This window comes from Pithys albifrons, chromosome 4 (assembly GCF_047495875.1).
Source record: "Pithys albifrons albifrons isolate INPA30051 chromosome 4, PitAlb_v1, whole genome shotgun sequence".
Taxonomy (NCBI): domain Eukaryota; kingdom Metazoa; phylum Chordata; class Aves; order Passeriformes; family Thamnophilidae; genus Pithys; species Pithys albifrons.
In genome coordinates this window covers 50,435,521-50,448,294 of record NC_092461.1, presented here as the reverse complement: position 1 = coordinate 50,448,294, position 12,774 = coordinate 50,435,521, and the positions used below count along the sequence as shown (strand labels likewise).

Below are 12,774 nucleotides of genomic sequence, written 5' to 3'. Positions count from 1 at the left end.
GTTGTGATTTGGCATGAACCTTTGGCTTCATAATATAATTGTTCTTGGTTCCTAATCGACAATTTTACTAATATACTTTTTAAAGGGCTACTAAACCCCATAGGTTATTGATCTCCAGCATTGCATCTCTGACTTTTTTTAACCACCGCATTGAAACTGCAACTCTCTAACTGTGTTTTAAATTATTTTTTTCTATTTAAAGTCTTATTTGTTCATACTAATTCTTGTTGGAGTACAGGTTAGCTAAAAAAATTACTACATGTGAATAGAAAAAGGCTGCTCATCATTTGATAGGAATTCTTACCTACTTGTAGGTGTGTCTGTGTACTTCCACAAAGGGAGCAGGCTTAGGATGAAGTTTCACTGCCAGATCATGTGCCTGAAACATGAAAAATCACAATGTGTGGAGCACAGTCAGTATGTTTAACAACTATTAGCTATCATTGTGTAACTGTGTTGAGGCTCCTGTCAGTAAGAAGATGCACTGCCACAATCGTGTCCTGTAGTAACTTCTCTGACATGCAGTGTATTGTCTATTTAAACCTTTTATTGCAGCTTACAAACTGGTTCTGAGGCTCACAGAGACTAAAAAAGGACTATTTAATCACTCTGCTTCAGTATTTGTTCAGAATGAAGGGGAGATGTGTGGTTCTCTGTGTCCTGGCTTCTTTGCCAGGAAATTTGGGAATAACTATGTGCCAGCCTGTTAACTGTATGATAACTAGATGCATTTTTTTCTTTTAAAGCAAATACTTAATCTCTTTGTGCATTGAATGACAAACTTGTGTTCCTCCCCAACAGAGTCTCAAGAATCAGGTGACCATGCTTACATAAGATTTGAGAAGAAAGCATTGCTCAAACTGATGTATTTTAGAGCCTTACATTTCCAGAACACTTTAACAATATGTATCTATTGATACTTTATGTTGAGCAAATGTAGTTTTCAAAATGCTATTTGGATATATTTAATGGTATATAAGACATGCACAGAAGTGATAGTTGCAGTGTCCAGCTTTGCTCAGCCTACTCTGTTAGATGTGGGGTAAAAACGTTGGTCCATTGTCAGCTTGAGAGAGGAGGGAGAGGAGAGTAGTGGGGAGACCTGTCTGGGATGAGTGAGTGGAGGGTGTCCATGTGTGTGTGGTGGATTCAGGAGTGAATGGATGATGTTCTGTGCCACAGGAGGGTACTAATCACTCCTGGGTGATTGCTGTGGGTGCACAATCCTGGATTGTAGTAGTCCTTAAATTATTAGTATTTTCTAAAATTCACAGAAAGACTTATTTGTGAAGGATTTGCCTTCTGACTAATAGAATTATCTGTTGCAACCACTTTTCAGGAGTGCAGATGAAACGTCTCTTCATTTGATATGAATGCACTTACGTGAATTTAGAGGGTTGTGGGCTGTATGCTTTAGGTTAGGTTTTGAAGGTGGTAAAACTGTCCACCCCCAACCAATATACACCATGTAAAATAAGTGTTAGTGAAATCTGAATGAGTTGATGACTTAATGGTATGTTACCTGTGATTACTCTTGTCAAACTTAAATTTATAAAACACATTTCACAGTGTAAACTAATAGATATAAAAACCTGATGAATTATAGATTCAGGGGAATATTTTTGTGAGTTTAGCTTTAAATGTATTTCTTGGCTGATGTTATTCAGTAGTTTTGTTACAGATGTTGTTCCATGTTTTTATTTGAAACAAGATACAGGATTTTCTTCAACCCTGAACACTCTCTGAACTTTCCTTCTTGGCATTATATGAGATTAGAGGATGTTTCCGTGCTTTTAACTTTCCTACATACATATTTTTTTCCCCAAAGTTGTTTTCAATCTTATTTCTCTATCCTGTTGTCCAGTTTTTAATCTCTTGTTGCAGTTGAGCACAAATAGTAAGAGTTCTGTCTCCCCAGCTCCATTTAGAATATTTATATGTTTTGTTCCCTTGGGCATTCAACTTCATTTCTTCCTGACACTTATTTTCCTACCTCTGCTTAAACCTGTACTCATTCTGTCATCGCAAGTTAGACCAAGGATAAAAATTATTTTCCATTCAAAATGATTGGCACAGACTTGGAAGAAGGTGTTTGCTCTTAATTTGATATTAGAAAACATCCTTTTTGATTAGTTAGTACTAAGGAAGATATATTTGAATTCTGAAGAGTTAAACTTAAGGAAGTAAGTGACATGCACATGGTGTTCACTGGAAAGAACAACAAATTCTGGATCCTTATAAAAAGTCTCTACTGCCTGAGAGGAGGCACACTCTATTTTAAACTAACCAATGTGATAAAAATTTACATGTTATGTTGTAATTGCAGACATCTTTTGTAAAACTTTGCAACATTTACAGTGTAGTGTTGACAGCTACACTTGTCTTAATATACAGCATTTCTGGTGGTTTTGTGTAATAGACTGCTGACTATTTTAGGAGATAAGTTACTGTTTATTTAGGTTTAAGCTAATGTTTCAGAAGTTTTCTTACTTAAAAAGCAGTAAGTTCTTTGAAATGATCTACGCATCCGACTGACAATTGCAAAAAAAAGGCTGATTATAAGTAGAAAACCTGTAATGTGCATGTTTTGAGTAAGTTGCTCCTATGTGTACTTTTTTACATTGATTAACCAGGAAGTTTTTGCAGCCATTCATCTAGCTTTATAGGTTAGTCTATTAGTTTTAAATATCGTTTTTTAGATAAGATGTAATTGATAAGTTACACTTGGTTAAAATCCGTTCTTCCCTGTGGTCGTATCTGAAGTTAACTTAGAGAAAGAATGCAAATAAAGAACAGATTTTCAGGTGAGTTGTTGCAAATGCAGCAGAGCTATTAATAATGTGTAATTGAAAGTTTAAAGACAAACATTTTCAGAAAATTATAATGTTGTTCTTACGGAAGATTTGCTTGACACAACAAAATAGCTTGATTAACTTGGCTACTGTGTTTAGAATTTGATCAGCTGCAAAGTTAGAAAACTATGTAAATTAGGACAAATGATGTTTCAGACAGGTGTATGGAAGTCTGTAAAATTGATGTACAATTATACTAACCCAGTAGATTTTAATTTGTTAAAGCTGTTTGAACATCATTTATACATAACATTAATAATAAATTACACAGTGCTACATGTATGTTCATAAAATGCATGAAAAAATACTGCATGAGAAGAACTATTGGAAATAAGTTAGGAAATGAAGTTTTGTCTTCACATAGCACTAAAGAAGCCACTACTATTATTTTTATAAAGATAATGTGTAAAAAGGGGAAGGATTTTTATTAGTGTCATTAGTGGCATTCTGATCTTCTGTAGATCGTACCATATACTGAGATCTTAATTGTTCTTTAATGAAGTGCCTGTGCTTCTGAATTTGGAGAATGCAGTGAAAGGTGCAGAGTGTTTGTTTTGCTGTGCCTGTGGCTGAGAAATCTTTCCTAACTGAACCCTCCTGTACTGGCAAAAATAGTTCAAAAAGTACCATTCCCAGCTTGGGAAAAATTCCTTGGTGTGTGTCAGGTGGATAATGGACACAAGCTCAGATTTGGCTTGGACCTGTCTCAGACATAACTGAGGAAGAAAGGACTGCTGGCTAAAATCGCTTACCAGTGCTTTTCAGTTGTGTTGGGTTTTAAGCTTGGTATCTTAAGGAAACCAGATGTGCAGTCACTCTTGTCTTTCTCTTCTTGTGCACTCCCCCATGAAATTTTGAACCTACTGGCTGGTTTCAAACAATTTTGATAGAGAATTAGTCACTAAGGGTAACTCATACACTTGTGAAAATCAGTAGCAGCTGGAGAGACCCTAGTGAGTCTCTCCTTCTGACACTGCATGTAGAATCCATTGCCATTTCATTGGCTCCTTTGCTCTTTGTCCACCCCCAGCAGCTGCCAAAAGCCAAGCCCTACCCAAGTGATGCTCAGCACTGAGAAGACCTTGCTTGGGTAACAAGTTCTCCAGGCAAAGCTTTTTGCCTCAGGCCTTTCACTGTTATATGTCAGAGGGTTATTGTGTTGATGGAAATTTGAGAGTTGAGGATTACTCAATTTGCTGGGGCCCTCCTGTAGGTCTGCTGTTCAGTAGTGTTTGGGATTAGGAGGAAATTTGGTCTGGACAGCATTCTACCTTCCTCTGAAGGAAGTGGATGGCAAGGTTATATTATAACAAAAATTATTACTACGTCCTTGGCAGGTGCTTGGTGGAGGGAATTCTTGCACACGGGGTCTGCCTTTCCATAAAATCCAGTAGGAAATGTGTCAGGGTAAAGTACCCCCTAAAAAACTGTGGAATGGAGCTGCAACTACAACCCACCAGAACTGAGAAGGGAAACAAGTACTCTCACTAATCTACCATCACAAAGGAAAGTGATGTCTTGGTGAAGTCTGGTGCCAGTTGAAATAGAACTGGAGACTGGAGATAGCCCATAGCAGGTGGAACAGATTGCAGGAGAGTGACCTGCATGGACCAAGCTTTGCTAATGGTTCCCAGGTGTTGTTTATGAATCAGTGATCATGCTATGCCTGCCATGGTGTGTCGATGGCATGGGGAACACTGCAGGAACATACCTGATAAATGCTTGAGAAGCAGTGCTCAGCTATTCTTCATATTTCAAGGAACCTGCAACAAGTCTTTGGTGCAGTGTCTTCCAGAATAGCACACACAAAAATGTAGACTGACTTAAGTACTGTGACTGTGTACAGAAGAAATGAAGTGGTGTAAGAAAAATGTTTGTTGCAGTGCTGGCAAGTTCAGTAACTGGACCTGTTCCTGCATGAGATGCTCCTATAACAGCCTTCAAATTGTGAGTTTAGCGAGAGGACAGCAGAACAGTGAAACTGGCCTGGAGTTTTCATGTATGGAGATAAACTGTTTCAGCTTGAAATATATATCCTGGTGTTTTTCTGACTTAATTTTTAAGGCGTTTTTAAAATAGGTATCAGTTCTGTTATTGCTCCTAATTTTACTAGATTTGCTTGTTTCTGAACACAAGTGGAAAAAGAGAATAAAAATGTTGTAGGCCCCTTTTCATCTCCTCTCTTAGGTTTGCACCTGTTCTCCTGAGTGTATTTTCTGCAACTGTTTCCTCCCATTTCTTCAAGGTAAATTGTTTCATCCACTCTTCCTTCTTGTTTTCAGGCACAGAGAATATGTGGGGCAGAAGGACCCATTTTAGCTCACACATCATCAGTTTTGCTGTGGAAACTCACCTAGCACTAGTTTTTCTGCTGTTTCTCCTCCTGACTCTTTTCCTTTCAGGTCACCCTGGTGCGAGAGTTACTGAGTTAAAGTTGTATGCACTGTGAGTTTTGTGGAGCAAACATTTCAGAATTGCCTTTTTTTACCCCTTCCATCCTTCCTTCTACAGTAATGCCAAATCTTGAGTGTAGCTGCCAGTTGCTGGTGGAATATTTCTTACTTGGTTTGTAGCTTTGAGAACTCTAGTCATGGTTCAAGACTTCACTGTGTTTGATATAAAATACAGCAGAATGTTACAGAATGAACATGTCCCCACCCATATCCACCGCAACCAAAGCACTGCCCAAACTTCCTGTAACATGAGAAAGAATGACATCTTGAAAAAGCTTATCCTAGGGGAAATTGCACAAAAGTAATTTTGACATGTTTATTTCTATTAAAAAGCACTTACATCATGGTAGGTGGCCTCATAATTTTTTAAAACCACAATAAACCTATCAGAATCTTTACTAGATGATCAGTTAACAGTTTATAATATAATTTTCTTTCCATAATAGAAGGAAGATAGTTGTACAATTCCCCTCAAAAAGACTTGCAAAGACATTTTATTTGTTACTCTGTCTTAGGTGTTGAGAAATTAGGGTATATTTCTCAGAACCACTTGGTGAGAACAGCCTGTTTTATTTTTCTTTGGCTCTGTGACCTTATCAGCATAGGCTTTCAGGCTCTTGACAGCTCCATTTCTTGTAAACAAAGGGATGTTCTTTCAAATACCCTGGATAATCAGCTAATCAAAACAGTAGCAGCATCACAGGGAGATGCTCATTGCCCAGAAATCAACAGGCAGATGGCACACGTGTTGTGGTGTCAGTGCAACAGATTTCCTACAAAGCTTCTGGGCTTATCTTCGGGCTGCTGTGGTGGCTTTTTAGCCTGTCCACAGCTTTCATGTGGACCTTTACAGCCATTTCAGAGCACAGTGTGCCATGCTAATACAGAATTAACAAAACATGGCTTATGATAACACTGGGAGGTGGTTGTAACCTCCTGATCTAATACAGCTTTCTGAAGTGTCTCTTGTTGGCCAGCACTGCTAGTAGTTCCTGTTGATTTAACATCAGCTGAGATCAAATGAAGGCTAACACCTTCTGAAATTATTTCTTGATTACTCCAATTAGTCCGTTATGCTGAACCTTTGTTTATTTCCCCCACCCTCTGCACCTCTGCCCCAAATTCCTTTGTATTTCTCCTTCATGGTCTGGTTAATAATACTAATCATTAATATTGTTAATATTAATGCATTTAATAAACAATAATTTAAAAATTAGAGATTACTTAAAATTTACTTTTGATATGTTTCTGCATGAAATAGTACTTAAAAAAGTTTCATCATGTTCTCATCTGCTATAGAAGAAATACAGAGCTTAATCTCTGAGCACTCAGAGTTACATGATTTGCCAATTTGAAAAGATTTCATATTGAGTTTTGTAGCAATGAAAGAAAATGAACAATCTTGAATAGAATTTTGAGGATACAAGAAATATTGTATGTAGCACCTGTATCTATAATTTTTATATATAATATAGAACTCTTTAATTATTCTAAAAAATTGTAACACAGCCTGATTTTACTAAGTCATCTTCAATATTTTATACTGTCATAGTTCTTAAATATACATACATTTACATAATTTTAAAGGGAATGTGCCTTAGTCTATTAAATCACACTTTACAGAAGACTGGATTTTCTTCAGAGGACATGTTTCAGTGTTGTTATGCTTCTGGTTTGCTGTTCATTAGAAAAATAATAAAATTAATTTTCTGTTTCCGTACTAATTTCTAAGTGACACTTAATCTGTGATAGCCAGTAGCAGTGAGGTTAGAAGTATAAAATGAATCAATTTGTCTAGTTATGTTTGATACATATTGGCAATTGTATAGCAGTGGAAAAGAATCAGTTGTCTTTTTAAAAACGGTCTTAATAGTGCTTATCATTTCAGTGAAACTTGTAGGGTATTTTAAAGGTAATATTTAAAGAACTTGTATTTTTGAATCATTTTTGCATGCAGAGAAGTCTTAGTGCAATTTGAAATGGTTTTTGGTGGTGATCTAGTCCAACTTCACAGCCAAAGCAAGTCCAGTGATAGGATGTTGCTGTAGGGCCTGATCGGCAAAGTGCTGAGTAGCTTCAAGGATTGAGACTCCACCAGCTCTCTGCCCCTCCTGATAAAGAAGCACTTGCCCTGCTTGGAATTGCGTGTGTTTCAGATTTGTCAGGGGTTTACCATGAGAAGATGAGTGGCAGCAGACCCAGTCTGGCTCCCTCCTCCCTGTACACTCTCAGCAGGTGGCTGTGGTCAGCAGCTGGATCTCCCTTCTCCAGACTGAACTACCGTCATTTCTCTCCATCTCCCCTTAGGGAGAGCACAGAGGGTGCTCCTGTGCCCCAACCACCATGTTAGTTCTCCACTGTATTTGTTTCTGGTATCTCTTGGAGACCCCTGGACTGGGTGCAGTATTCCGTACGATGTTTCACAAGGAACTAAGAGAGGGCAATAATTGTGCCCATGGCTTCACCCCTGCTCATATAGCCCTGTACACAGTTAGCCTCTGCAAGAACACCACGCTGCTGACTCTTGCAGCTTGCTGTCTGCTGGGACACTTGGATTGTTTTCTGCAAAGCTGATCTCCAGCAGTTTGGCTCTTAGTCTTCATTTCCAGAGTACCTTCCTCTTGGGTACAGCGGCACTTAGTGTTTACCTCTGGACTTCACAGAGCTCCTGACAGCCCATTTCTTTAGCCTCTGGAGGGACCCTGTCAATGCCAGCTCTGCCCACCAGCGCATCCCTTCCTCTAGGTTGGTACTGTCCACAGCCTTGCTCTTTCCTATCTTCCAGGTCTTTAATGTGGGTGTTAAACACCAGGGACTTGGTATTGATCCCTGAAGAATGCCACAAGTAACCAGCACTTTGTACCCCTGATCGTAACCCTCTGAGCTCTGTGGTCCAGCCACTTTTACACTGAACTTTTCTCCCACTATCCAGTTGATACCTTACCAGTCTGTGAATTCAGGTCTGTGCAGCAGACTGTGACAAAGGCCCTGCTACAAGGGACACATCCTGAATATGACTTCTCGTCTTGCCACTGGCACTGAACTACTCAGCTGTATCAACAGAGTCCACCAGTGGGAAATCAGTTTTTCTCTTCCAGTTTCTGCATCTTGTCATTTAAGATTGAAAAATCATCTCTCTAGATAGATCATTAGTATTTTTACTTTTCCACTGCTGTGACTGTTGTTTGGAATCACTCTCATTAATGCTAAAATAAATGGGCATTTATCAAATCTCATACCATAACTATAGTTATTAGCACTCTCAGAATGTAACTCCTTTCCCACAACCAGTGTGACTTTGACTTCGACTTTTAAATGTTTATCATCTGGTGTGAGGTGGATTTATGGGAGTGCAGTAGTTTTAGTGCCTTTTGGCTGGGTGTTTCTGATGACATCACTATGATCTAGACACAGCGTGTGACTCTAGTTGGTTCCAGTGTTAAATAGTTTCATAATTATGCTAGTTTTGGCTGTTTCCTTGGAACTTTCCCCATCTCTTTAATGAACGTGTTTTACTTCTGGGCTTATGAGACAGCCACATGTTTGAGAAATTAATAGTGTGCTCTTAAAGTTAACATTGAGCAGAAGCGTGCAGATACAGAAAGCTTTTGGATATATGTGTACTCAGGAACGTAGCTTTTATAAGTTCATGGCCACTCTTATCATCTTCCAGTAAATGAACAATATATTTGGCTGATAAAGTATTGGCAACTGTTGCAAAAAATGGTGTGTGTTCAAGCTCAGAAACCCCCAAACAACCCTGCAGCTCTAAAATATTTTTGATAGTTGTGTAATGTAAGGAAATGAATGGATGTAATCCCAGATATAAAAAAATCCCCTATTTTCAAATGTTAGGTTGAATTCTTCTTCAACATTGTTATACTCTGTTACTTCATATGGATTAAGTCACATATTTCTGAGGTAAATTTGTGTTGTGTTTTGGCCCCATCTTGGAACACGCTTGTGTTTAGGTCTACCTTGTTGTAAATGATATTCCACCATTTTCCATCACAATAGACTTGTAGCTCAGGGATATATAAAAAACTTACCGTATTTAATGTATTTATAGGTTGAGATTTGAGGCCTTCTTTCAAAATTAACTCTATTTAAGGGGTCTCTGCCCCTTTCCTTTAAAAAAAACCAACCCTATGTCAAAACCCAATGTGTTTATTTCTAGCTCTCTGACAGTGGTGAAAACTTAAACCACTCTTAATCTTTGTTCACAATACTCAAAAGTATTGCATGGATTGTATGTGAAGTTTTGAGAAAGTGCATCAAATATAGTTGTGGCAGTATGTAGATGGAAAAGTTAAACTTGAATGTAATCAGGCTTGATAGCAGTTAACACTTTAAAAAAGAAAGCCTTCCTCATCCCCTTGCCCCCTTTCTTTCTTGTAGCTGACATAAATATTAAAAGCTGAGTGTGATGTGATCCTGTCAGATCGTCATTAAGCAGTTGCAGCACAGCGTTCTGTACAATCCAGGAGTGAGCTTAGGAAAGAAAGAAATGTACTAATTAAGCTGTTTGGTCACTCCAGCATCTTGAGTTTTTCTGCAAGTTTGAAACCTAAGGAGTAGTATGGTGACTCATCTGAAAAATTATTTTCTTGCCACATATGAGCAAGTTTCCAGGAAATAGCATAGTTAAGTTATTTCAAAGATTTTAACTTAGGTCATAAACTTTTAAGTTTTGTCAGTAAACTAGAGGGGAAGGAAAGTTGAGCTTCACTGATAAGAAAATATACTTGTTGATGAAGAGGCTTCCATCACCGTGGGCTTAAGGACAAAACAAGAGCTTCAAATTTTCATTAGTTCAGGTATGCCATGAGGGAGAGGTGGCATGAAACCCCACCATGGTTTGAAGATCTGAGCGAGTCTTCAGCAGACTTGCATTCCTTGACGAAAAGTATCAGAAGTTTGTCAGAGATGAGAAAACAAAACAAATTCCCTCTAAACAGAGTTGATGCTAAATAGTCATTGCTTGTTTTTTATGCATTGGAATGAGACAGTCCTGTATGACTTCAATGGCCAAATAACCATAAATTTAAAAACATCAAACAGTTTGTTTCAATATTATATTAATAACTGAAAAATCTCAACTCCTTTATTGTAAATCATCCTTCTTAGAAACTATCATCTACTGTTCTAATATATGAATATGTCTGTCTTATGCAATTGCTCCAAATAAGTTTAAATTTCTATCTTCACCTTTTTTTTTTTTCTGAGACTAAGATTATATTGCTCTGGGTTTATTCTTAGTGAAAAGCTATTTCCACTTTATCAGAGAATTTCCATGTTTTGTTATTCCAAACATGGAGTGAAAGGAAAAAAATCTTTTGTTACTTTTGAAGTTTTAGACCCGTATTTAAAGTGTATCATTACATGTAACTTAATTTTCTGTTTTTTTCTTTTTTTTCCTAAATGAAAAAAAAGCCACATCAAAAAGCAAGTAATGTGAAGATTCCATTTTCTAATTTCTCTGAGATTATTAAAAATACCAGGCAGCATGCAGAGAAGCACATGATCTGTCCTGTACAAAAACCCAACACAGTTTAAGCTGTTTGCTTTTTGGTGTTTAGAGGACATAAAAACATTACAGCTTAATTCTGTGGTACTTGACATTTATTCCCCAAACCTTTTTTTTGTGAACACAGTGTGATCTGAGTAGTGCCATGACCCAGAAAGCATTTTGCACTGCAAGAGACTACATCTATCAAGGAAGTCATTTGGCTTTGGTCAAAAGTGGTATTTGCATCCTCCTTAACCCATTCTTTTAATACATCTACAAGAATATTTGCATAACTTCTCTGGGCTTTCTTGCACTTGAGCCTTGTAGTTAAACTGTCATTCTGGAATGTAGTGGGAATTCTAGTGGTGTATTTAAAATCCTAGATTCAGCTAATTAAGATTTTCCTGTTTCTGTGAATTTCATCTTGTAAGGCTTATATCACATTCTTTGATTATGAGCCATGTTTGTGCTTCTGAATTCTGGAAGTTGAATGAACTATACAGAAGCTGAAGATGAGCAGGTGCCCTCAGGTCAATTGTCTTTTCTGGGGTCATGTTTTACTATCATAGAAGTGTACAAAAATGTTTTGCTTTATGAATAAGCTTTGGTTAGTGGCTCTTAGAAGGGCATGACTGACATCTTAGAACCATCTGAGGTGTTTTCATGGGTAGGCATGTAAGCTTATCCAATTGGGTAATTTCTTATATTTGTTTTGGTGGTCTGCAGGGCTGTCTCTCTGAAGGAATGTTTCAGCAGAAATGCAGCTATATGAAATATGTTCAATTGAAATGAATATATAAATGGCAAGTTTTGTTTAAGCAGAAATTAGTGAAAGTATTAATTATGAATATTTTTTATGTTGTCCAGCTAGTTTTGTATTAATTTCTATAGTACAGGCTGAATTTGTGGAAAAACAGCAACAGAAGGTACTGAATCTTTACCAGGTTGTTTTCCCCACATTTTTTTCCTTTCTGTTTGGTTGACACAGTTGCTTTTTTTTCCCCTCTAGCAAGAAGACCATGAAAGTTGTGGTTCCAGTTCAACAAACCGCAGTACCACGGAAAGCACGAAATCAGCAGTAAAACCACGACGAGTTCAGCAATCTACTTCTCCTGACCCTGATTTACCTCCAGGTAATCCATAGTTCCAGGAGCTGGTTTGTATTTGAGTTGCAGAAAATACGTAAAGTTCATTCAGATGTCCACAGTGTTTAAATTAGATTACTATATTTTTGTCTATCTACAAATCACAAAAAGGTGTGTGAGACACTTTTATATTAGAAAATGGAAGCAAATCACAATAAAAGAGTTTAATGCTGATAGTCTTTCTTTCCATTTCATCAAATTCTTAAGTTTAGGTAACTCCTTTGTAGTGTAAGGTAGCATCATAGAATCATAGAATGGCTTGGGTTGAAAGGGACCTTAAAGATCATCCCATTCCAACTCCCCCGCTATGGGCAGGGACACCTTCCACTAGACCAGGTTGCTCAAAGCGCCATCCAGCCTGGCATTGAACAAACTTCGCTGGGCAACATGTTCCAGTGCCTCACCACCCTCACAGTAAAGAATTTATTCCTAATATCTGATCTAAAACTGCTTTCTTTCAGTTTAAAACCATTACCCTTTCAAAAGTCCCTCTCTGGCTCTCCTGTAGACTCCCTTTAGGTACTGGATGGCTGCTTTAAGGTCTCCCTGGAGCCTTCTCTTTGCCAGGCAGAACAACCCAAACTCTCTCAGCCTGTTTCTTTCATGTGTCTTATCAAGTCCTGTATCTACTGGAGGAGATTTTCAATAATTTTTTCCCCTCAGATCTGGAATTTGGATGTTGAATGTGAAATTTGGGTGTTGAAAGTGGAATTTGGATGTTAACCTAGGAGATTTTTTATGATATAAAAATGCCTAAGGAACTACATATCTGATTATTGTTGCCTCTGAGTTTGGATATGAGGTGGTGTTTTGTG

The 12,774-nt window shown here is 37.8% G+C and overlaps 1 protein-coding gene across 8 annotated transcripts in view; it reads left to right on the top strand.

Annotated features, from left to right (window-relative positions):
- The window catches only part of VPS13B (vacuolar protein sorting 13 homolog B), a 427,169-nt gene that overhangs the window by 29,612 nt on the left and 384,783 nt on the right, over nucleotides 1-12,774 (top strand). For all 8 annotated transcript variants that reach the window (XM_071554088.1, XM_071554086.1, XM_071554089.1 and 5 more), the window contains exon 4: nucleotides 11,824-11,947. In XM_071554088.1, the coding sequence (XP_071410189.1) occupies nucleotides 11,824-11,947 (124 nt within the window). The remainder of the gene's footprint in view (nucleotides 1-11,823; nucleotides 11,948-12,774) is intronic.